This window comes from Colias philodice, chromosome 21, assembly GCF_061535455.1.
Source record: "Colias philodice isolate Cphi_HAF_F1 chromosome 21, ilColPhil1 Martin Lab GWU primary, whole genome shotgun sequence".
Classification (NCBI taxonomy): domain Eukaryota; kingdom Metazoa; phylum Arthropoda; class Insecta; order Lepidoptera; family Pieridae; genus Colias; species Colias philodice.
Window position 1 is genome coordinate 5,532,525 of NC_143106.1, and position 26,007 is coordinate 5,558,531.

The following is a 26,007-nucleotide window of genomic DNA, read 5'->3' on the forward strand; positions in this document are numbered from 1 at the left end:
ATTCAAGAGGAAGGTTTTAGTATATAATTTATTAGGTTTTAGACAAAGCGGGCGAAGCGGTAATATTATAAAATAGGCAGCGAAAGTTTTTGAGGATGGATGTATGGAAGTCTGTTACTCTTTCACGCAAATACTACTGAACCAATTACAATGAAATTTGGTATGTAGGTAGCTGAAGACCCAGAATAAGACCTAAGCTACTTTTTACCTGGGAAATCCCACAGTAACGGGAACCATGGGTCTCTCTTTGAAAACGCGGGCGAAGCCGCGAGAGGAAATCTAGTTTACACTACTAAATAATCATTTACCATCTTCAACACAGATTTCAATTCAACTAGAAATAAAATATTAAACTAATTAGTTTCCAAAAAAAAAGAAAACCGTCATGGTTTTCATTGTAACGTTTTTCTTTTGTTGATTTGGTGGCTGCACTATATAAAAGAGAAAAATCAAGCCTTTTACACTGCAAAATGTATGGATGTAATTTTCATACTCTAATGGATCGAAAGGAGCGGTTCTTTGAAGTTGCGTAAGCGCAGGCGTGTCAGCCGGATGTCGGGCGCCAATCGCACGTACTGGCTAATCGATGGAAAGATTTATGATTAATTATCATTTGTTGTTAACTATTGATGCATCGCTTGTGTCGGTATTGCATAATTACTTATTTACGATTTGAATGAACTCGTCGTCATTGTCGTGAATTAAGTCTCTTCCTCTTGTACCTACAAGGTAGGTGTAGTAACTAGACAATACTACGATATTTTTTCTGTATTTTCATACACTACTAAATAGCCTACTTATATTTATTTTACGACATTTGTTTTTTTTTAATTTAAATAACTGTTTTATATAATTTAATTTAATTTTTATGCGCAATAAATCATCAATTTTACTACTGTATCTACTAGGTTTATTGTACTGTATCAGATATAGCATGATTGTATTATTTCTTGAAAATTGACCTACATGAAGGAAACAGGGAAATATTATATCACTATTATTCCATGATTGTGAATAAAACCAATAATAAACAGCCATGATTTCTATCAATGATATCCTAAGCATTTTATAAACTGAATTCGTTGCATTTCCTTTTTCCTATACGCTGTAGCCTAATTTCTTGTTGATTTATTTTGTCTAATATGTGTAGATACTATGTACCTACTTTAATAACGTCACACCAAATACGAGGAATTATTTTTAAAATATTACTCATTTTATTGTAATTCCGCGTGTATAAATAAAGAAAACCGCATGTTCTCACGTTGTTTCCTACAAAGCCCTCATTAATATGAATTTCGACATAAAATTGTTGATGTCAACCCAACCACTACATACCAATTGATTTCTCTGAATACAACTACTGTGATGTATTGTTATTCTCGTAAAGTAAGAGTACTAGGGACTGTCCCTTTATGTACACATTTGGTCAGATGAAATCAGGTCAATATACCTAATCATGATTTTACATACCTATTCCACATAATTATTATAGTTAAGACATTTCTTATCTTTTAAACAACAAAGTTTAGAAATAGCAATATGTACAAGGTATCTACACATATAAAAAATACTACACACGTGAATTTAAATCTATTGAAGTAAGTAGTAGGTATATGCTTGAAAATTATGATTTGCAAAAAATTGTTAAATTTCTCCGTGAATTTTCTTAAATCTGAAAGGCTTTCTATATTTTATCCAGCGGCATTGGTCTCGTACATAGGAAATTATAAGGAATATCATTCTAAATAACATAACGTAAGCGTAATGTATTATGTTCTAAAATAAAGAACGAATGTTTGATTAGGTGCTAGGTATATACTCATAAATAAAAATGCATCTTTCTCAAAAACAACTCTAATACAAGAAATCCGTATCAAATAAATAACAAAGCTGTAACAAATATTTATATAATAACAACTAACTATATAAATTTAGATAGAGTTTGTGAATCTTTCCCAATTATTAATTTCATTGAAAAGCGCTTGTCCGGGGCACTCTGTGGCTCTAACTTGTCTGTGGCCGATCAGCTTGTAGTCAGGACTGATGTAACCCAGCTCAATGCCTACTTGAATTAGATCTTTTGCAGCGTCCAGTTGGATTTTAGGAGGCACAACCGCTGAAAGAAGAATACGATTTAATTTTACTCAGGCCCCGGGATCACAGACACAATAGAAAATCTATTGTGCGGTGGACCAATCGGGCCGTTTGGGGCTCAATGGGTTAATTAAAAAACTATAGAACTCAACTAGTAAAAAATATCAGTGGTAATGTATGTTACTTTAATGGGCACACGAATGCATAAAGTATGGTGATCTAGTTGATCTATATTAAAGGGTAATTTATTATGACTAACAATCTTGTTAACCACAATCTGCAGACATTCGAAATATTTTAACAAATTTCTGTTAACCAACGATCTTGCTTTTTTTTCTGAAATTCGTATTATGCATTAACAGATTGCTTTCAAGATTAACTTTATTCATGACACATTTTATTTTTTTACTTAAAAACTAGCGGTCCGCCCCGGCTTCGCCCGTGGTACATATGAAAAATAGATGTTGGCCGATTCTCAGACTTACCCGATATGCACAGAAAATTTCATGAGAATCGGTCCACCCGTTTCGGAGGAGTATGCAGACTAACATTGTGACACGAGAATTTTATATTTATGATGAAGAAAAGTTATCTATACTTACAAACCCAATCGCCAATAAGGACAATTCCAACACTGTTAACATTGTAGCCGACTGCATGCGCTCCCACACGGTTCCAGCCGCGTCCCTCGTAGACTACTCCATCACTGCCCACTGCGAAACTGGAAGAAACGATTATTTATTAATCAACAATTCTACCAATTTAAGAAGAATGTGAGATAATAGAAACATGGCTAAAAATTGTCCAATCGCTGCTTCTCTGCTATTTTAGGCTAATCCCAAATCTAGGTATATTTCGTAGTGTAAAAGATAAGGTTAGGACTTAGGATATGCGAAATTTTTTATGTATTCCATTTCCTTAATATGGAAAAAATATTTATAAGTTATTCTTAACAAAATAAATCAAACGTGCATGAACAACAACCATTCTTACTTATATCCAATATCACCCCAGCCGTTGGTAATCATATGAGTATTCTGCATGGATTGCATGGATCTCGAACATTCAGCTCTACTGTAGCAAGCGCCAGGGATGTACGTGTGGTGGATGACAACCAAGGGCACGGGGAGGTTCTGTGTGTTAATGACTGTTGGAGGTCTGGCATTCCACTCTTCACGGCTTACGAACGGGAATGTGTAGCATCCTGCAGAATATATAAGTACATTGTTAGGTTTCCTGATGTCGCGTGACCGTTGGAAACTGCATGGCAAACCGAACCAGAAGTGGAATCAAAATCTATCTGTTCATAGGTATGTGTGAGTTATGATGCTAACATCATACCTAAGTAAACAAATAAAAAAGGTTTGCGTTTGGAGTTTCAATTCGGTAGAAGGTATGCGAATTATGTACAACTATAACTTGTACATAATTCGCATACCTGTAATGTATGTATCTATTACATACTTGTATGTATCTATCTGCTACCTATAATGTGAGTTCGCTTGCACGGATTTCAAAAAGATAACAGGGTGCTTATAATAATTACTATGTTAATATATTTTACTTTCTGGTTTTGAAGTCGATTTAATGTTTTATTTTAAAATATTTCTTTTTTTCTATTAAGTTTTAAATAAATACGCACATGTTAATATAATATTATAATTTGTTATGTAAATAATAAGCAGTCTATAAATTTGAAAAAGACTGAAACGCGAAAAGAAGCGTTGATTTTAAGGCACAGAACAAGAAGGGTGAAAAAGGGAATTAAAATAAGTAATAATCGAATCGAGAACACAAGTATTTACATACAATACAAATATTGAAATAATTATCTTTTGATCACTTTTAAGAAATGGTAACATCTTTTAACATAATGAATTTAATAAAAAATCGATACGTACTCAATTCCTTCGATGCAATTATTCTGGGCGGCAAACTTTGTGTGGAAACTGCCAAACTGATCAACACAAGAACTACGTAGAATGCCATTGTACCTTAAAAATCGAATAACATTAATCAAAACACAATGCAATACATATCATTAGCTTTTAAGTGGTATCTAGATATATCAGTGCTATCGACTCAATCGCTGCGCAAAACAAGCATATTAACAAGTTGATAAGATGATAATAATATCTCACCTTTTTAATTTTGACAAATACCTTGATTATTACAGCTAAGGCGTTCATTGTCCGAAATGGAATATTTTGGATACCTTCTAATGGTTAACCGGTTTTAGATATAACATTTAAAAATATCCCCGATAAATGTATGTTGCAGGTAAAATATTGACTGGGTTTTATAAATATACTTACACAAGCGATAAATAATCGATCTTAGATGAAAATAATAGGTAATATATTTTCATTTATTTTGTCAATTTAAATTTATTATAAAATTATTCATTTTTTTTTTAATTTCCATATTACTTGCAGAATAAATCTACCGATGCTTTTTATGATAATATGCAAAGCGGTGATAGAACGAGCCAAAATAATAAATAAATATACCAACTTACCGTTTGGAAAAGCTGTTTATCATCCACAGTCTGATAGCTAGTGTACTTTTTAACGAGTTTATATATTATAATGTACCTAAATGTTAATGATTTGATAAGAAGTTCAATCGGTTCTTACCGAGATTTGGCGAAGATACAATACATCATATTAATGAGTCATTATTTGTTTTTGCGTAACGAGCTCTTTATACCTAATAGCTGATGGTAAATTAGTTCTCGGGAATGTACCGTGATCCTGCAAAGATATGTTCTTCTGACCTGCGATATGCCTGCGATCTACTTATTCGTTAAGGGCTTCAACATTCAGCAAATTTATAGGATTTAAATTGATATAGTATTATATTTATTTATTTATTCTGCCGGATTTTAAGAGGAAATAGAATAGAAATAGGAAATAATAAATAATGAAAAAAATATAATAGGTGTAATACAAAGGACTGGGATAGAATAGGTGAGGAAAAGGATTCGAGCTTTCGGTGCTGCCACGCATCGTACAAAACAGTATGGCATTTACATGATTTACATGCTATTAAATAATATTATCACGGCGCGCGGGATTCTGTGGTATCTGGTAGGACCATGCGAGCGGTACGAGCTGGCCATCGTGCCGAAAATTGCTAGACTCCCCCTGCTATATATAATATCAGTCTTAATGACGTCTAATTTGTGCTATAAACTATTGGACCATTCTTTAAGCTTCAATGTGTTGGTCGTATTAAAAAAATATAATTTAGATGGTCAAAGGTAATTTAATCAATTTTTGGTAAATAATCTCAATAAAAAGCTTTGCGTATCCAATAGAATAATCTTGCTTTGAATTGAAAATTGTTAAAAAAATAAGAAATAATAAAAAGATGAAAAAACTTTTGAATCTTTTACACCATTCTCCATCCAGAAAAAGAACATAAAGGTACTTACGCAAGTATTGTAAACGAGTCTTTTTCACATAATTAAATAGTTTAGTTAAATACAATCGAGAAGTGGATTTAAGTTTTTGTTAATTAAAATTAAACTATATTGACCTAGACCGTGGTTTTCGAAAATAAGTTCTTTGGCATATTACGATTATATAATTATGATGTTACATATAATATGTATTTTGTTGTTGTAAAATTAAATAATTTGGAAAATCCAAAAGTGCACGCCTCATAATTTTTTTGCACGCCTCATAAGCGAAGCGTTGAGGTGGGTACTACTGTCACTTCGCGCAAAACATCTGATTTTTCAAACTTAAAATGTCTTTATGTATCATACATTGCACTTGTAAGATAATACATACACACACATATTAAGAAAAAACACTATTTTTAACGTTCATGATATTTTTGATGTCATTTTTGTTATTTAAACTAGTTAAAAAACAGTTTAAAAAAGTTCTGTCTTGGACGTCCGTGTGTCTGTATGTGCGGATCCTTTTTCTTGTTAACACGATAGCGACCGAAATACTTTACTAATCGAGTCTTTTTTTTTCTCTTACGCTTGAGTATGCTCAGGAATAGAACCCTTTCATTTTTCAGGGTCTGATTCGATGTGGTTTAATTGTTATTAAATAAACAAAAATAATAATTGATAAATATTTATTAAAAAAAAAATTATGAGGCGTGCACTTTTGGATTTTCCAAATTATTTTAATAAATATTTATTAATTATTATTTTTGTTTATTTAATAACAATTAAACCACATCGAATCAGACCCTGAAAAATGAAAGGGTTCTATTCCTGAGCATACTCAAGCGTAAGAGAAAAAAAAAGACTCGATTAGTAAAGTATTTCGGTCGCTATCGTGTTAACAAGAAAAAGGATCCGCACATACAGGACACACGGACGCCCAAGACAGAACTTTTTTAAACTGTTTTTTAACTAGTTTAAATAACAAAAATGACATCAAAAATATCATGAACGTTAAAAATAGTGTTTTTTCTTAATATGTGTGTGTATGTATTATCTTACAAGTGCAATGTATGATACATAAAGACATTTTAAGTTTGAAAAATCAGATGTTTTGCGCGAAGTGACAGTAGTACCCACCTCAACGCTTCGCTTATGAGGCGTGCAATTGTAAAACTGACAATATTAAAAAGAGCAACTATGGAGTTTCTTGCCGGTTCTTCTCCGTAGATACTGCTTTCCGAATCGATGGTAAATGTTAAAAATATGTAACGACGTTTCAAAAGTGCTTCTAAAAGAAGTCTAATTGAATAAATAATTTTTTGTAAGGCGAGGGTAGAGTACTACCTCAAGTAGAGGATAGAGTACTACCTCAACGCTCCCATTATGAAGCGACATATCGAGTAAGATATCAAATCACTGAAATTAAATTATATTTCATTTAAGATATAAATGGAATCTTTACATGAACATTTTTAAAATATCCAAATGTGATACTTTGCGGTCAACAAACATGCCCATGCAACAAATTGAAACAAGATTATTGTGTCGTATATTATAAAAACACATATTTTAATAACTAGTAACTAATTGGTTTTTAGTTAAGACCACTAACAATATAGGTACGTCTTCTAAGCTTGACTAGGAGTTATTTTTCAATTGCGTAGTTGATCAATTTGTGACCGTTTTTCATCTCGTCGATACGCCTTCTTGTTTCAAATGAAAATTTGTTAATAGTAACACTTTCCCGGTGAGAAATGAAATATTGTTAATGGAAAAAGGACTGCATGTGTATATGTAGTTGAGTGGTTTTAATTCCATTCCATATCAAATTTTCACAAAAAATCTGCGCTGCGATAACACGGTTTTTTTTTATGTCAGAGCAAGCAAAGGGGCAGGTGGGGCCAGCTGATGTTAAGTGGTCACCACCGCCCATATACACTTGTAACACTAAAAGTGTTGCAGGTGCTTTGCCGGCCTTGTATGGACAAATAAGCTCTTTTGAAGGCCCCAATGTCGTAGTTGTTCGGGAATACCGCAGGTGGCAAATCGTTCCACAGTTTCACCGTACGCGGAAGGAAGTTGCGGGTGAAGCGGACAGTGGTGGAGCGCCAACCATCCAGATGATGCGGATGGAACTAGCTTTTACGGCGTGTGGTGGAACTGACTGGCTGGTAATAAATGGAACAATTCCTCAGAGCACTCCCCATAGTAGATTCTGCACAGTATACAGAGAGACGCAACGTCTCTTCGCACTGACAGAGAATCGAGCCTAACTATCGGAAGACAATTCGAGCTGCTCGACGTTGGATGCGGTCAAGAGGAAGGAGTTGATACTGTGAGAGATGAGAACAGTACTCCATATGCGGTCGCACCTGAGCCTTGTACAGCTGAAGTCGGTGGGCCGGCTTGAAGTACTGTCTCGATCTACTGAGCACACCATGTTTTTTCGAGGCTAATTTAGCCTTAACACGGAATTGTTAATGTGTTACGAATAAAGACTCTACTAACACACAGACTCTAATCCCAAAAATTCATTCACTTTTGAATGGATGTACCAAAATCCATTCAAAAGTGAATGAATATATTACATTTTAGGTATTAATCTGTTTATCAGTGAAAGGTAATTTATATCGCGATATGTTTAATTACGTCACTTTTTACAAGGTTCTTCCCCGTTCTACGTCACTATTACTTATAAAATCAGATAATCATCGAAATGTACTCAAGACGATAATATTAAGATAACACAAAAACACATAGTAGGTACTGTCAATTGTTTAAATTCATGGGATTACCTACTGGGAACGTTTTTCAGGTGTTTGGAAAATGAGTGATTTAAAAGAATTTTAGGTGATCTTATACTGTTTGCGTATCTTTGCCGTTAACTTAGGTACGGTTGAAGTCGCCATTTTGTAATAATGACGTTTTTGATATCCTTTCGAAGTCATTTAACGAATATTTGTTTATTTTAAAGTGAAACTTTTATTACATCGTCTCAAACTTTTTGGTCTGTGTAGCGCATGTCGCGTGATGGTCGAACCGTACGATAATTATCGTACAAATACGATAATTTTGTGCCTAAGGTTCACTTTTACCGTGGTTTCATAAAACCACACAACATTTTTTTTTGGATAGACATTAGTTTCATCGTACAAAAAAAAAGGATAAAGTCTCGTCTAATAGGGCACAAGAAGCTCACCTAGCGCGTTGAAGCGTTGCAGGTAACGGAAACAAGGGAAATATTATGTGAAATTGGTCAAACTATGTACGATATATATACTTTATACCTACTGTTTATGTGAAAAAATAAAATGCAATCCTTCATGTTTGTCTAATGGCATAAACTTAATTTGCTCTAATAATAGTGTGCCAAGTTTACCGATTCTTATACATAGTAAAAAAGATGATCTCGCTATCATATAAATCAGAAAATTAGAAAACCAAATTCTAAAATAAAAGGTTATATAGGTAGGTACTTATATAAGGGATTGATTTGGGCTGGCTTTATAAAAATTACTCAATCATCCATTAGAACTCACCAAACATCAATGTTTAAATTCTCATATTATGAATAAAGAATGTCAAGTTTTTTAAGACGTCCTAAAAACCGGTTTTTTGGAAACCCCTGTTAATGATTTGATGATTTTGATTGTAAAAATATATCAAACATTAGTAAATAATGAGTCATATAACAATTAGAATCCTAAATAGACACTTTTATAATATAAGTTTTATAAAAGTGTCTATTACCTAAATATAAAAACCATAGATAATATTTGTAGGTAATTAATTTCGTCTATAGTTAAATATTTAGTATATATTCATAAGTATGTTTTTGTTATAAGATAATCATTTTCAATATTGTTCGATTATGATCGCATTTAACTTTCAGGTGTGTATTATATAATTTAATCTACTGTGATTGTATCGATGTCACCAATCATAATGAAATTAGCTTGATTATTATTATATATCGTAAAAAACGTCACGTAGGTCATGAGCAAATATTCACAAGCAGATAGGTAAGTAGTAGTACCTGTACTATTAACCCTACAGTAGTCGCGTGGTCTACAGTCTACACGTGTAATCCAGTGATACAAAATTGCAAATTTCTAAAAATCTAATAGCTCCAGTAACCAGTTATTTCATCCTTCGTGAACTCTAAGTTGAATAATTGCCGCATGCACTCGGTGCAACAGGAGCTCTACAAAATTCGCGGTCTACGTAGGTATGCCGCGCGACCAATGACGTTTTTTGTTGTGACTGTTTCATTTATTTTTTACAAATATTATATTGTGATTTTAAAAATAATGTTACATACTTATAAATTATTAATTTTATAATGTGTTTATTTATATTTGGTAAAACAGAGTTATTATTTAGATAATTATGGACAACAGACGAAAGAGACTGATCGAGGCTTGGTTGGCCGAAGGCTATTGCTGTGATGATCTTGGTGGCGACTAGTCAAGTTCAGATATTAAAGCAACCCATGTAGAGAAACAGCAGTTGATGCCTGTACTGGAGATAAATTGAAACCGGAAATAATATCTTTTTATAATCACACTAAAAATGAAGTGGATCTGGTTAATAAGCGTTCTCTGTATTGTTACTCTCTTATATTGTTCACGTCCAGAAATTCAAGAAGATGGCTTGTAACCGTGTTCTATTATCTGATCTACATCCGTGCCTTCAATGCGCTATGCATTAAAATCTTTAAATCTATTCAAATTCGTGATTTCGATCCTGGAACTTTATTTAAAACCAATCCAAAGAGGCAGCATTTTTTTAACAATAGGTATACCTAAATTCTATTGAGGCTCTGCCATGAATCGTCGTATTATTATTGATAGGATACACGTACATGTACGTAGGTACATATTCATCGTTGAGCATTATAAATATATATATAATATATCTATATCCCTTAATTACTCGCGTGGGGTATATCTAACCCCACGGCGTATTTAAAGCGTCCTATCTCCGCCATTTTTAAAGCTACCTGCGTGCCTTTCTTAGTAGCTGCCTAAATATCTTCCCCTGCCGTGAATCACTCGCGAGCGCTGCTCTATGTCGTGTGGTTGTGCCAGGAGATCGCGTCTGGGGTATATATTGCCCCACGCGAGTATTCGTGCAACTTTTTTGGACGAGTGAGTATGTGTATTTTTATTTTATAATGTGCAGTACATACTAAATGGTTCGTTTTTTTACCTATCTTTGTTTTATGTTTATTTGTTTTAGGTTAGAACGCCTAAAATGGCAAGTAAGCGTCTTTCTGACTACCAGATTGTTGAGCGTTTGGAACACGACGAAGAAAGCATCATAGATAGTTCCGATGAAGATGAGGTAGAGAAGGACGTGATCCAGAGTGACCACAACTCAACCAAATGTGTGCTAACTATAACGTCGGTAGACGAACAAAAATATGGCCTATGGTTATATTTACCACACTGCCTAGGGCTATACAAAAACGGCTAAAAAAATGCTCAAGTTCAGGATCCTAGCCCCACTTCCAGAGGTGGTCCATCGACAACTTATAAAAGGTGTCATATCTGTCCAAGGTCAAAGGATAAAAAAATACGATTTATGTGTGCCAAATCCCACCAGCAAGTTTGTCACGACCATTTTACTATGATATGTGATAAATGTATTGAATAAAAAGGTCCTAAATTTAAAGTTTCATCTTTAAAAGTTTATTATATTTATATTGATTAAAGATAGTATTATAATTTAGAACAATGTTGTCTCTTTCTAATTTTTATAATAAAAATAAAAGTATGTCATTAAAAATATGTTTTATTGTACCTTTAAAATTGGGGTTAAATATACCCCACGCGAGCGTAAGTGTAACTAAATGGACGCGAGTAATTAAGGGATATACTACCTATAATAGTTGTATGGGCAGCAAATAAAAATAATTGACATGTTTAAATATCAGTACACATTTCACATTACAAAATTATTATCTACGTATTATAGCTGAGGAGGTACTTCGTATAAAAACATAATATTATCAAGAAAAACGATTTATGGGCAACAGTTACAAATAAATTTTTTGAGCTCTCTTTGTCTACCGTTTTCAATATTGAGAATCAGGAATATTCAGCATTGCTTCTCTTTATTACGACTGCACCTGTTGTATCTAAATGGATCGCATAGGCATCTCATCATATTTATATTCGATGCGACTGGGTGTTTGTTAATATCCTAGGCACCTAATTCTCACACTCTCCTACTCTGATAAAGGGTTAATAAAATGATCCAAGTTTTACATCGCCAAATTTCTAATCCCTAAAAGTGTAAGTTACCAATTGCCATGTTATGAACCGATAATAAAAATAGGTATTGTAAGTGAATTCCGTAAGACTTTTCAGCAATCTGCCATATAGTTTTTCATAAACTTATTTATACAAGAAAATACTCAGGAATTGAAAAAGCCATTGTTTCATAATATAAGAATATTCTATACGCGACGCATAATTATATCTAATAACGGAAATGTATACCTAATACGAAAAATGTAAGAAAAGTACAATGCACTCTCGACATAGTCAGCCCTTAAGCATACATAGTGTCCAGTAAATAATAAACAATGTTGTTTATTTCATGGGAAAGAACCGTCACAGTACTTACACTCAATATAAGCGTAAAATCTGCTAAATCTATTTTAGTACGGTTACAACTACTAATAATTAAACAACGTCAATTTGTAAATTAGTGTAATTTATTTGTAGTAATTTACTATAATATATCAAAATGACGATGTTGTTCAATACTTTTATCTTAATTGTAGTACTACAAGTGTGTCGAATTCACGGATTCCCAAAGTTAAATAGTAAGTAGCTGAAATCATTCAATGCATGCGTATTATTTCGATTATTTTCAAAAAATTTAAGGTTTATGAAAAACTATTCTGCCCACCATACACTAAAGTGCAGTAACAGCAAAATCACGATTTCGAGTAAAACGCATTTAAAGTTAAGAATTGATTTTAAAAAATCAACAGAATGATAAGCAAAAAAATTTGAATGCAGAAAGGTTGTAAAGGCATAGGTTCACACGTTAAAGCAATAAAAAAAAATATATCTTAATAACTGAATTTATTATGGCCATTTATTCTTTTTGGTGCCTATTACTGCATAGCCTTTTTTGTAAAAAATACCATTTTAAACTTAGTAAAATGCAGCAAAAAGCCCTATTACTGCGTTTGGATCAGTTATTTTGTCAAGAAACCCAACTAACATGCAGTAAGGTCAAAAAAATACTGCATTTTAGTTAGTTTTTTAAGAAAAAAGTGTTCAATTTACTAGTGCAGTAAGAAAAATAGCTAGTTCACAGTTGCAGTATTTAAAACATTAACTGCACTTTAGCTAGGAATAATCATATCTGTGTCATTATGCTATCCAAACTAATCTGCAGTAATGCTGTATTTTACTGCGTGTTAGTCAGTTTATAATGATAAAAGAATGTTAAGTATTCACAACTAAAATGCGACAAGCTTTGATTTTACTGCATTTTAGTTGGGAGTTCGTGACAATAAATTGTATTTTCTTAATTTGCAGTAAAAATAGCTTGTATGGCGGTAAATTTTACTGCGTATTAATTTTTTTTTTTAATTTTTTTCCAGAAATATAAAACTATCTAAAGAACTGTAAAATTATATTGCTTACTGCATTTTAGTTATGAAACCTTAAAATTTAATCTGCAGTATAATTTATACTGTATTTTAGTTGGGAAATCACGCCAAATTGTTAATTTTTTTCGTTTGCAGTAAGTGAAAACTGTTAAATAAAAACCATTCTTATAGTCTTAGAAATAAGTAAGTTAATTCAATAGAAAGCTTAAGAAACCCGCTTTCAGAATCACTAATAAAACGAAAAATCACAAAAGGGCTGTTACTGCTCTTTAGTCTCTGGTGGGCAGTATTATGCTGTCATTTACCTACATGATTAAAAATAATGTTAAATGTCATTATTTATTTATTTTAATTCTGGTTAAAAGATATTACCTATATTCAGATTTATTTGCTTATAGTTGTCCCATAATATTTCAAATTAATTGTAAAGTGAAATCTTTTATAATCACAAGCTTATTGTATCTTTTGTGTGAAGTAGGTATCACTTGTCTCTTAATAAATTGGTACAGTTTCTCGTCTCTTGTAGAATACTGAGTGTATAAATTGTATACTTAATACGAAATTATTACGATATATTTTAAATATAAAGAATGAAGTAAATATTATTTAACACATTCATAATAATGAATTCTTATCCAAAACGTTTGTGTTACGGTTGACCTGTGCTATAACAACATCAATTACTCTATCAATTACATAGTATACAAGATAATAACAGTCAATTTGTTTATTCATTCAGTAGATTATTTGTTCTATATTTTTTACTATTTTTGTTAGTCCTAAAACTATTTTATTATAATATTCAATCCTGATGTCCTCGAAATATGTTTGTTTTAAGTTTTACTACTACTAAAAATATTTCTACCCTTACTCATTGTTAAATCCTAAGTTAAGTTAAACGCGCAATTAGAGAGACTATAAAACGATTCGCATAAGACGATAATACAAAATATGTATCCGATGTTAAAATAGTAGATACCAGCTAAAAGTCAACTTGATAAAATAAGGTTTTAAACGAAAGGAAATCGACAACGAACACATTCAAATTTGTATGAAGGAAATAGATTTTCATTGGAAAACATGATTGTTTATCATCATTCCCATATTCTCTACATCTCTATTATTCAATTTGAATTAACGTCCGTAAGCAATTATTAAAAAACAATAATAAAACCAAAGCCAAATAAAATTTTATCATAGGTTGTCAGCAACGTTACAAATACTACACCAGAACAGATTGGGAAGCCCTTCCAGCATCATACGTCACTCCTCTCGTGACACCAGTCCCAAATGTGGTGATTCACCATACATATAAACCGGACGCCTGCACCACACATCAAGAATGCATACAGGCTATGAAATCCATGCAAGCGTACCATCAAAGCCTTGATTGGGGTGATATTGGCTACAAGTAAGTTTAATTATAAATTGTTACTTTTTTGGATAGTCATATTATGTAATCTTCGTTCGTTCTTCGTTCTTCTATTTTTTATATCGGCGTTCTGTAAATATTAATATGCTGCCAAATGTTTCATAGCAAAGTCTTCTGTATGGTTAGTTGCTTTTTCCCATCTCTAATATAGAAAAGTTTTTAAATATTTGTAGGTATCATAAATTAAAAACTGATTTCTCTTACAGTTTTTGTGTGGGTAACAGTGGCGATGTTTATGAAGGAAGAGGCTGGGAGGTAAAGGGTATTCATGCGGGGCCAGCGAATGGCGTCAGTATTGGCATCTGCCTTATTGGAGATTGGAGGGGTAAGATTATTTATTACTTCCTAAATAATATTAAACCTCATAGCTAATTTATCTATCCAAAAATATAAAATAAAAATAAAATAAAATGAAGATAGATAAACCAGCAATCACGTTGATCAGTTAGAGTTAGACTCTAGGTAGTAAAACTAAATTCGTAATTAAATTGCAATAAAATCCCACATTTTCTAAAACCACAAAAAACTACATTGTATCAGGAAGTTTATATAGGAAGAGGAAAAGTCCTCCGCACAGCGACAGCCGACAGGTAAAATATGCGAATGACCTGTTACACGAGCATTTAAATCTAATTGCAGGTCAATTTTATTGTTATTTCGGCGCATTTTTCAAGGCTATCTATTCCAAAATAGAAATTACAAGAATATGACGTAAAGTGTATTAACTATAAAGCTACAATTTATTTTTTTATTCAATCGAAACTATACTGAAATTGCACAAATATCTTCAACAAAATCACCTTAGAGCCGGCTTACGAAGTAAAGATTTATTGCAATATCTTAATGGTGTATACTTGGTGTATAATTATAACTAAATATTAATTTTATTTTCAGTAAATCAACCACCAAAAGATATGTTGGAAGCGACGAAATCTCTCATTGAAACTGGAATAGAACAAGGTTACATAAAACCAGACTATAAGCTAGTGGGACACAAACAAGTGATGGCCACCGAATGCCCTGGAACTGCACTTTTCAATATTATATCTAAATGGGATCATTTTTCTAATAAATTTAGTGTAATTTAACAAAATGATAGATTATTTTAATAGCCATGTGAAACATAACTTATTTTTTATTTAAAATAATTTAAATTGCTTGTGTAAAGTTAATAAAGGTTTTTATTATTGTTTTTTTTCACCGTATGTTTTATTTCATACCAATAGTCATCCCTCATTTTATGTCTTTATAAAATGTTTTGAAATGGGTATTCAGATATTGCTCTAAAGCCAGCAAATCAAATACACATGATATACCTACCTACAAATATTTATACATACCTGTAGCGGAAGCAACATTGACATTATTTTATACTAGCTTTCCACCCGCAGCTTCGCCCGCGCAGTGAAAGAAAAACCCGCATAATTCCCGTTCCCGTGGGATTTCCGGGATAAAACCTATCCTATTTCCTTGGATAAAAAGTAGCCTACGTCCTTTCATGGATATCAAAATATCTCTATACCAAATTTCATGCAAATTGGTTCAGTAGTTAAGGCGTGAATGAGTAACAGACAGACTGACAGAGTTACTTTCACATTTATAATATTATATTAGTATGGATTTACAAGGCTCTAGTAACATTTGCTTCTTCGGGAGTGAACCTAAAACACTTCCACGTGATTTTAATCACGAACTTATTTATCTCGCTAATAAATGCTACATAATAAGATGATATTATTAGCTATTAGTTGAATTATAGATCACTAGCTTTCCGCCCGCGGCTTCGCCCGCGTTTTCAAAGAGAAACCCGTTTCCGTAGGATTTCCGGGATAAAACCTATCCTATGTCCTTTCTCGGGTATCAAAATATCTCTATACCAAATTTCATGCAAAGTGGTTCAGTAGTTAAAGCGTGATTGAGTAACAGACAGACAGACAGAGTTACTTTCGCATTTATAATATTAGTAGGTAATATTATATGGATTTTAAAAGTACCTAGAGATGCCTATTAACATAGTACCTTTGAAAATAGATCCAATATAATCAACTAAATTAACTAAATAAAGACTGTAATTTGAGTAGAATTCTGCAAGTAAATTTCGACTTTTTGAAAAAAAGATGCTTTGTTTAAACTCGTTTACTAACAAACAGCAAACTCTATTTTAGCAACACACATAGAGATTTGTGCTATTTTTCCTGAAAAATACTCTCATAGTTTCATAGAGAACAGGGCAGTATTATCTCTTTTTGTGTGTATCATCACCTATTCGTAATTTAGCTCACAGCCTCAAAGAATTCACAGTTTTTAGTTAATTATGTATCTCTAATAAATATATACGCGGGACGGAATTTCCTGAAAATTTCAAGAAAATAACTAGGTAGATAAATACTGTAATTTCAGTAATTATTAAGTAGGTAACTAAGTATTTCCACCATGTTTTCGCTTTAAAAGGTTTTTTTTTTATTAAATGTCTATCTGTAACTTCTGTGTGCAATTTTTAGCATACCAAATAGAGTTGTGTGCTAATGTAGTAACTTTCAAGGTTCGACATCAGTAAAAAGTCGGGGTTTGAGAGAGCAAACAAGTATCTACTTACGGAAATAATTATAATTTAAGTAGTTTAATTCAGCTAGTTACGTCCCTACAATTAACACCAATATTGTTCCAATTTGGAATTGAAAATATTGCAAGGAAATCTTTCAGAATCAAAAAAAGAGTTAGTCATAATACTGTGTTGAAGTATGGCTAAACCCGTTAAGGAAGACTCCAGAAGATGAGGACAAAATATATGGACTGATGATGATGAAAGCAACTCTACATTACGTGTACCTACCTACTTGCTCATAGAGTCACAAATAGTGGTAAAAAAACGTACATTATTGATATTAAACCTTGATAATAACATCATATAACAAATAGAATTATCTCAAAATTTTAACATCTATTATTGATTAGATTCTAATTGCCCCACAGCATCCGTTATAACATTTTTTGTCCCAACAATATTTGCGCTTGATGTGTTCACAGTACTTCTAGGGGATTAACCGCCGAAGGTTGATGGCTATATACATAACAATATGAGGTCTGCCCGCCTGTATAGTACAGTTGGCAGTGCTAAAGACGGCAGTCGAGTTCTGGTCCTAATTTGTACCAAAATTAAACAGTTTGTCAGGAAGTTTTATTAATGTCCAAAATTGTGCTAATTAATTATTTTAAAGATTTGGCATTAAAAGTTGTAAAGATTGTGATTAATTTTATCAATTGATATTTTGATTATGTAAGTAATTGTTTAAAAATGGAAATCCATTTGTTTTGTATTAGATAAAATAAACTCTTCATTGATATTTTGCAAGGTCGGTTTCTAGATAGTTTGCCGAGACGTGATTATAAACTCATTTAAATATTTATTGTTATTCATTGAATCTGATCAATGAATTAATTTATAGTATGCTAACTGGTAAATCACGTTTCTATATAATAAGATATTATTGTAAAATACGTTCCACTAAATGTAAATAACTCTTATCTATTAGGACAGATCAATAAAATTTTCATAAATAATATGTATATACGTTTTGTGATAACGATATGAATAGGACGTACTCGGGGACTTATTTTAGTTTTAGAATAATCTTTGATTCATATTTTTTTGTTATGATTACAGATAATCCAACCTGATTCATAATTTAAGCAGATAAATAGAAGCAATGGTGTTAGTGTTTTCAGCTGTAATCATAATGTGTACAAATATATTAAGTGTTTCTAGTGTGCCTATAAAAGGTATGTTTACTTTTTTATTTATGCTTGCATGACCCATTTTTTTAATCTCGTATATTTTTAGTGACAGTCAATATTATAAAAAATTGTGTTTGGTGAAAATAATAGATATTTGGTCATTGGTGGTACATACTGCAATGATACCTACCTATGTTTAAACTCTAGAGTAGGTACTCAATTCTACTTTGAAGCCACTCTGTATATACCTAAAGCATAATAGTAGATATTTAATAACATACGTATGTAATAATTATCTACGTAGATACTCAATTTTTACACGTGATCATTGTATCATTAATTGATCATAATCATCATCATTTATGTAAGAAATACATTGAACTCTAGTATGCAGTATGCGTCAGTATACATTCATAATAATCATTTTATACTTAGGTACCATACATTATTATTTTATGTGAGAAAAGTAAAAAAATAAGTCTACTTTAGTACTTTGGCATTTACATTTGAAATTTAAGATTTAATAGAGCTGTAAGTTAAAAATGCTGCGTCAAATATAATTAATAAATCGAAGTCTAAATACGTTATTATAACACCGTATACATTTTCATTCATAAAAATTCATTAAAGTCCTAATAATCTTTCAGACGAATCACAAGAAAATGAAGTGATCACATACAACTTCCCGTTCGTGAGACGAATGGAATGGGGTGCTTTGACTCCCAAACAGATCCTACCTCTGCAGGACCCGGTACCATACGTTGTTATACACCACTCGTATTTACCGCCTGCATGTACCGATTCCAAGCAATGTGCAGAGGCTATGAGATCTATGCAGGACTTTCATATGAATACAAGGGGATGGTGGGATATTGGGTACAAGTAAGAACTGTTTTGTACTAAAGTGCTGTTTAAACTTTAAAAACAACTTAGAGTACCTAATAACAATATTAGATAGCAAACAGCTGTACAGGTACTTATCTAGGCTTAGCTAATTTTTTTTTTGTGAGTTACTTTTTTTTATCAAATCTGACGAACTAGGTATACTTATTCGTAAATGAATATGCTAGGATAATTAATTTGATAAAGTATACTATAGAATTACAATAATTATACTAGAAAGTAAGGAAATTCATTATTGATATATTTGGGTAGTCTGACCACTGGCCGATAAACATGTTATTGATGATTTATATCTACTTCTGATGAGTCATGATATGTACCTAAACTACTCGTATTAATATTGATAAACTTATTATAGGTATTGTATTTTCGGAAATGAGTGACCATCACTCATTTATTACTATTTAAAAATACCTTAAATAATTGAATACTCGGTAATCTACTAAATTAGAACTGTCAACTGACATTATTAGTATTTTTGTAAGTAACTAGGTAAACTCCATTTAGGGTAAGATAATTTATCGGAATAAGATATTATCATAAATAATAGACAGTCTTGCTACTATTTACTATGTCTAAGAAATAAGAAAAGCTTTATATTCGCATCCCATAAATGAATGAGTCAGCATAATAATGATATATATGTATTTATAGCTTACTAGATTTCCGACCGCGGCATCGACCGCGTTTTCAAAGGAAAACCCGCATAGTTCCCGTTCTCGTGGGATTTCCAGGATAAAACCTATCCTATGTGTAAATCCAAATAACCCTCTATATGTGTACTAAATTTCATTGTAATCGGTTCAGCAGTATTTGCGTGAAAGAGTAACGAACACACACACACATCCTCACAAACTTTCGCATTTATAATATTAGTAGGAAGTACGTTTGTATTATTCGTGTACCTACCTAAACAATTGAATATTGGCTCTTTAAGCACGTGTCAAGAAGATCTTATTAGATATTGCCTTTTAATTCTAGTTTCGCAGTGGGCGGCAACGGTGCTGCGTACGAAGGCCGTGGTTGGAATGTTTTAGGCGCACATTCATTGCATTTTAACAGCGTGAGCTTGGGCATATGCCTCATTGGAGACTGGTCACGTATGTATTTACTTTAGTGAGCCATAAAATGTATTGTTAAGAATATATGATTAAGTTTTATGGTAGTAACCACCAATGGTAGTAATAGGTAGATAATAATGAAGTTTGTTCATCTTTTCCATTCTACAATATTTTATTTAAGTAACTGTGCAAATGATTAATTATTAATACAAAATATAACAACGGAACGTGTGTGCCGAGCACACGTGTGAGAACTGAAACTTCTTTGGCAAGATTCAAAAATACAAAAATCGTCGCCTTGAAATTTTACTCTCAACGCGCCTAAAGAAGTTTCACTCAAAAAATTTTCTTCACAAATAAGAGTTAGTTTACAAACACATGGTTAAAATTAATCTAATATTTAATTTCACGATATAACATAGTTTCATGCTATGTATCAAAGGAATTTATTTAAAATTTTCCCTAGAGCGTGTCGTCACATTTTAATGGCAGATATCCGATAACAGCGGCTGTTATGTCTTTAGATAAGAGGAAATATTTGTTTATGATGTACACAAACATGGTTTGGATGTAGGTAATACATATATAATTATATAATCTGTCAAACATAATTTTTAAATAATTTGGAAAATCCAAAAGTGCACGCCTCATAATTTTTTTTAATAAATATTTATTAATTATTATTTTTGTTTATTTAATAACAATTAAACCACATCGAATCAGACCCTGAAAAATGAAAGGGTTCTATTCCTGAGCATACTCAAGCGTAAGAGAAAAAAAAAGACTCGATTAGTAAAGTATTTCGGTCGCTATCGTGTTAAGGACGCTGTCACAAATCTGCGTTACTCAAATTTAGGTATCTAACGACGTAACTTTGTTCGCGGCAATATCACGCTCACGTAAACATAGCGCATTCCATTTTATAGACCATCTTCATACTTGATATTATTTTTAATTTTTGATATTATGTATTTTTATTGAAATTGATTCCAGAAGATTACTAGGAACTTTAAAAATTCATTTTGTTACTTTTATTAGTAGGTACGATCCTAATAAGTATATTCAAACAACTTAAAAAAGTGTGACTATTTTACATCATTATTTCATTGAATAATAATCTATGAATTGTATACAATATCAAAGCTTTTTAAGAAATGTAGAATTATTATCATACATATGATGTTACCGGCACTGTATTAAATCCGGCATTGTATACAATTCTTAGTAAATATATGTTATTCCGAAAAATAGTCGGAATGAAATAAATTATAGGTATTCGTCACATAACACATTACCTAGGATACTCTTAAATCTGAACTTTTCCTACGTAGCAAACACATTTGCAAGTGTGGGTAGTTTTTGGGGTAGCTATTAACCAATATGAGGTCAAAACTAAAATCCAAGATGGCGCCGACGAAAATTTTACATCTTTTCGTCATGGGTGTCATTTTCAAGGTTTTGGAGTAGCTCTTAACAAATATGAGGTCAAAACTAAAATCCAAGATGGCGCCGACGAAAATTTGACTTTTTTCGTGATGGGTGTCATTTTCATGGTTTTTGGGGTAGCTATTAACGAATATGAGGTTAAAACCAAAATCCAAGATGGCGCCGACGAAAATTTGACTTTTTTCGTGATGGGTGTCATTTTCATGGTTTTTGGGGTAGCTATTAACGAATATGAGGTTAAAACCAAAATCCAAGATGGCGCCGACGAAAATTTGACATCTTTTCGTCATAGGTGTAATTTTCTTAATAATAAAGAAGTAAACTAAAATAAAATAACAAAGATTTTCGTCGGCGCCATCTTGGATTTTATTTTTGACCTCATATTGGTTAATAGCTACCCCAAAAACCATGAAAATGACACCCATGACGAAAAGATGTAAAATTTTCGTCGACGCCATCTTGGATTTTATTTTTGACCTCATATTGGTTAATAACTACCCCAAAAACCATGAAAATGACACCCATGACGAAAAGATGTAAAATTTTCGTCGGCGCCATCTTGGATTTTAGTTTTGACCTCATATTAGTTAATAGCTACCCCAAAAACCATGAAAATGACACCCATGATGAAAAGATGTCAAATTTTCGTCGACGCCATCTTGGATTTTATTTTTGACCTCATATTGGTTAATAGCTACCCCAAAAACCATGAAAATGACACCCATGACGAAAAGATGGCAAATTTTCGTCGGCGCCATCTTGGATTTTATTTTTGACCTCATATTGGTTAATAGCTACCCCAAAAACCATGAAAATGACACCCATGACGAAAAGATGTAAAATTTTCGTCGGCGCCATCTTGGATTTTAGTTTTGACCTCATATTAGTTAATAGCTACCCCAAAAACCATGAAAATGACACCCATGACGAAAAGATGTCAAATTTTCACCGGCGCCATCTTGGATTTTAGTTCTGACCTCATATTGCGTAATATACACCCCAAAAACCATGAAAATGACACCCATCACGGAAAGATGTAAAATTTTCGTCGGCGCCATCTTGGATTTTATTTTTGACCTCATATTGGTTAATAGCTACCCCAAAAACCATGAAAATGACACCCATGACGAAAAGATGTAAAATTTTCGTCGGCGCCATCTTGGATTTTAGTTTTGACCTCATATTAGTTAATAGCTACCCCAAAAACCATAAAAATGACACCCATGATGAAAAGATGTAAAATTTTCGTCGGCGCCATCTTGGATTTTATTTTTGACCTCATATTGGTTAATAGCTACCCCAAAAACCATGAAAATGACACCCATGACGAAAAGATGGCAAATTTTCGTCGGCGCCATTTTGGATTTAAGTTTTGTCAAATTGCTTTACCCCACCAATCCGTTCAACAACCCATAAAAAAAGAGGATCTCAGTCAACATAATTTTTAAAACATAATTTTAAATTACAAATAACTGGAATATGAAACTTATACAGTTTACTCTTATAAAGTATCAAATATTTCAAATCACGAAAACGACAGTATACGCACAATAATCTTTTTCTAATTCGTTTTTATTTTTGGGACGAGGAGCGATACACCCGTCCTTCCAAGAGCGCTTCTGAGCGCGGTCTGACGACCCGCGAGAGCAAAATGTATGAAGAAATCGACAAGTATTTTTAATTTAGCTTATAATTGAAATAAAATTTTGATTTAGATACAAAAAAATTATCACAATCTATAAAGGACTATATATCCCTCAATAATTTATAGGTAAGAAGATAGATTAGGCTTTTAATTTTCTTAAAAGTGTACCGGTTTAGACCCCATTTTTTTGCATTTTATGCGATCATTGTGCTGGGAAAATCGTATTTCAGTGACAATTTTGTATGACGTCGTACAATTTTTATAAGATGATCGTAGAACTGAATATATTATCTTTAAATTAAGATATTACTTTGTTCTCACGTGTAAGTGCTTTGAGTTAAAATTGTACCGTAAAATAGCGGTTTTTGTTAAAAAACTGTTATAGCACCCTTAACAAGAAAAAGGATCCGCACATACAGACACACGGACGTCCAAGACAGAACTTTTTTAAACTGTTTTTTAACTAGTTTAAATAACAAAAATGACATCAAAAATATCATGAACGTTAAAAATAGTGTTTTTTCTTAATATGTGTGTGTATGTATTATCTTACAAGTGCAATGTATGATACATAAAGACATTTTAAGTTTGAAAAATCAGATGTTTTGCGCGAAGTGACAGTAGTACCCACCTCAACGCTTCGCTTATGAGGCGTGCAATAACACGGGCGAAAAGCTACTTACAAAATGTATAGATAGCAGTATTTTGACCGATTACATTTTTAAATTGTTTCCTTAAAATATACCTACTTAATCGCTATCGTTCACACGTTCAATCTCTATCAAGTCTATCACATAAGTACACAATTCCTGCATTATGATTTATGATAAATTAATCATAATGCAGGAATTGTGTAAAACTACTTATCAAAAATTGCACTTTTTTACGTCTTTTTATATATCTCTTTCAGATGAATTACCTCCTCAAAATCAGTTAAAGACCGCTAAGGCCCTAATAGCAGCTGGAATTGAAATGGGGTTCATTAAACCTGAATACAAAATCATTGGTCATAGACAAGTTAGAGAAACTGAATGTCCAGGAGACGCTCTCTTCAACGAAATACAAACTTGGGAACATTACTCCCCTTTTCCGAACAACGCTAAAGATTTGATAAACGTGGTAGAAATCCCGGAGATCATTCGAGAAGAGTGGAAGAACAATGGCACTTTGGTTTCGTAGCTGTTTGAAAATAAGTTTGGTTTAGTTGTAATATATGGTGTACAGTTTGTTTTCTGTTTGTTGTTTTCGCTTTGTTCTTATATGCATTTTAACTTTATTTAATGTGAAATAGGTACCTATGTTAATAGTTCCTTGATAAGAATAGATACTTAGCTTTAAGTCTGTAAATAATCTATATTATACTAATATACATACATATATACATAATTGTTTTATTTACTTTCTTGAATCAAGCCCATACATACCTATTTAAAAGATGACAATTATGAGCTACAATTTGAGTTATTAAAATAAATACTTTAATGACTGACTCAGTTCTGGGACATTAAATATTTTTTATAGTCTTGAATTTTAAAGATATGCTGGCATGGTAGTAAAGTTGCCGGTCAGCTTGTTATAATATAAAATTGAAAGCACCCGCAACACAGTGTTTTTAGTGCAGTGGTGACATTTATTTATCTGCTCCTTATGTTGTTCTGCCACGAAAAATATTAATGAATATGTAGCTATACATCATTTTAATGACTAATTTATTTCTCATTTACAGTATACAATAGATTATACATTAGCATTACTCGTGCATTATAATATACAAGGAAATAGATATTGATCATTTGATAACAAAAATTATTATAATAACCACATAACAATAGACTTCAAATTGCGACCAAACGCACTGCAATGATTATTATTATACATTTGTGTGAGTCATTTACTCGTGTGACGGTGCATTTACATCAAACGAACATAGAGCTAGAGCAAGAGCATTCTTTTGTGATCTTTTAGTGCGAACAAAAACTCAGGAAAACTCATATTCAGTGTTTTTCAGTATTAGAACATTGCATAGAATCTTTTCGAACAACGAAAGAATGCTCTACGCCTGCTTACATTAAAAGAATTTGACATAGTGGGGTTAGAATGAGCATTCGCTCGTTTCATCTAAATGCACTGTAAAATTAATACTAGATTTCCGCCCGTAGCTTCGCCCGCGTTTTCAAAGAAAAACCTGCCTGATTTATATTTTTACATTGTTGGGTAATCCCCTGCCTCTGGTTTGAATACAATCAGTCATTACAAGCATCTGTATTTTTTTTGCGAAAATGCTAAGAAAGATAGATCAATCTTAAAACTAATTAAGTTGAAGGAAATCACAAATTAAAATACGATTTACACGTCATCCTCGTGTTTCAAAGGTACTTCCCAAAGTAAGACACGATAAAAAATTCTTGGAATAGGTCAAAGTGTACACGTATCTTATATATAAAATTCTCGTGTCACAATGTTAGTCTACATACTCCTCCGAAACGGGTGGACCGATTCTCATGAAATTTTCTGTGCATATCGGGTAAGTCTGAGAATCGGCCAACATCTATTTTTCATATGTACCACGGGCGAAGCCGGGGCGGACCGCTAGTTGATTTATAAATGTGTACGGTCTACATCAATCACTATAAATAGATATAT

General features: G+C 32.3%; 4 protein-coding genes across 4 annotated transcripts; 3 read left to right on the forward strand and 1 right to left on the reverse strand.

The window, feature by feature from the left end:
- Positions 1-1,841: 1,841 nt before the first annotated feature.
- LOC149478899 (peptidoglycan-recognition protein LB-like) lies at positions 1,842-4,128 on the reverse strand. Its single transcript, XM_089708374.1, has 4 exons — positions 3,999-4,128; positions 3,091-3,301; positions 2,700-2,818; positions 1,842-2,119 (listed from the first exon to the last, which is right to left on the reverse strand). The coding sequence occupies exons 1-4, from the start codon at positions 4,084-4,086 to the stop codon at positions 1,935-1,937; spliced, it is 603 nt and encodes a 200-aa protein (XP_089564500.1). The 5' UTR covers positions 4,087-4,128; the 3' UTR covers positions 1,842-1,934.
- A 3,200-nt stretch (positions 4,129-7,328) lies between these two features.
- LOC149478900 (uncharacterized) lies at positions 7,329-7,979 on the forward strand. The gene is made up of 2 exons (XM_089708605.1): positions 7,329-7,677; positions 7,800-7,979. The coding sequence occupies exons 1-2, from the start codon at positions 7,378-7,380 to the stop codon at positions 7,914-7,916; spliced, it is 417 nt and encodes a 138-aa protein (XP_089564731.1). The 5' UTR covers positions 7,329-7,377; the 3' UTR covers positions 7,917-7,979.
- Positions 7,980-12,202: 4,223 nt separating this feature from the next.
- Positions 12,203-15,733, forward strand: LOC149478901 (peptidoglycan-recognition protein LB-like). The gene is made up of 4 exons (XM_089708794.1): positions 12,203-12,341; positions 14,343-14,553; positions 14,781-14,899; positions 15,469-15,733. The coding sequence occupies exons 1-4, from the start codon at positions 12,263-12,265 to the stop codon at positions 15,660-15,662; spliced, it is 603 nt and encodes a 200-aa protein (XP_089564920.1). The 5' UTR covers positions 12,203-12,262; the 3' UTR covers positions 15,663-15,733.
- A 2,036-nt stretch (positions 15,734-17,769) lies between these two features.
- On the forward strand, positions 17,770-24,682 carry LOC149478902 (peptidoglycan-recognition protein LB-like). The gene is made up of 5 exons (XM_089708391.1): positions 17,770-17,851; positions 18,239-18,354; positions 18,957-19,191; positions 20,194-20,312; positions 24,275-24,682. The coding sequence occupies exons 2-5, from the start codon at positions 18,282-18,284 to the stop codon at positions 24,541-24,543; spliced, it is 696 nt and encodes a 231-aa protein (XP_089564517.1). The 5' UTR covers positions 17,770-17,851; positions 18,239-18,281; the 3' UTR covers positions 24,544-24,682.
- Positions 24,683-26,007: the final 1,325 nt, after the last annotated feature.

What these genes read in the sequence shown, in the direction of transcription:
- LOC149478899 (XM_089708374.1), bottom strand. Translation starts at nt 4,086, where the DNA reads ATGGCATTCTACGTAGTTCTTGTGTTGATCAGTTTGGCAGTTTCCACA. An exon ending in AATTGCATCGAAGGAATTGA is followed by an intron (nt 3,302 to 3,998) that starts GTACGTATCGAT and finishes TATATTCTGCAG; the next exon opens with GATGCTACACATTCCCGTTC. An exon ending in CCTTATTGGCGATTGGGTTT is followed by an intron (nt 2,120 to 2,699) that starts GTAAGTATAGAT and finishes TTCTTCTTTCAG; the next exon opens with CGGTTGTGCCTCCTAAAATC.
- LOC149478900 (XM_089708605.1), top strand. Translation starts at nt 7,378, where the DNA reads ATGTCAGAGCAAGCAAAGGGGCAGGTGGGGCCAGCTGATGTTAAGTGG. An exon ending in GTGGTGGAACTGACTGGCTG is followed by an intron (nt 7,678 to 7,799) that starts GTAATAAATGGA and finishes AGACAATTCGAG; the next exon opens with CTGCTCGACGTTGGATGCGG.
- LOC149478901 (XM_089708794.1), top strand. Translation starts at nt 12,263, where the DNA reads ATGACGATGTTGTTCAATACTTTTATCTTAATTGTAGTACTACAAGTG. An exon ending in CGGATTCCCAAAGTTAAATA is followed by an intron (nt 12,342 to 14,342) that starts GTAAGTAGCTGA and finishes ATTTTATCATAG; the next exon opens with GTTGTCAGCAACGTTACAAA. An exon ending in TGGGGTGATATTGGCTACAA is followed by an intron (nt 14,554 to 14,780) that starts GTAAGTTTAATT and finishes TTTCTCTTACAG; the next exon opens with TTTTTGTGTGGGTAACAGTG.
- LOC149478902 (XM_089708391.1), top strand. Translation starts at nt 18,282, where the DNA reads ATGGTGTTAGTGTTTTCAGCTGTAATCATAATGTGTACAAATATATTA. An exon ending in TTCTAGTGTGCCTATAAAAG is followed by an intron (nt 18,355 to 18,956) that starts GTATGTTTACTT and finishes ATAATCTTTCAG; the next exon opens with ACGAATCACAAGAAAATGAA. An exon ending in TGGTGGGATATTGGGTACAA is followed by an intron (nt 19,192 to 20,193) that starts GTAAGAACTGTT and finishes TTTTAATTCTAG; the next exon opens with TTTCGCAGTGGGCGGCAACG.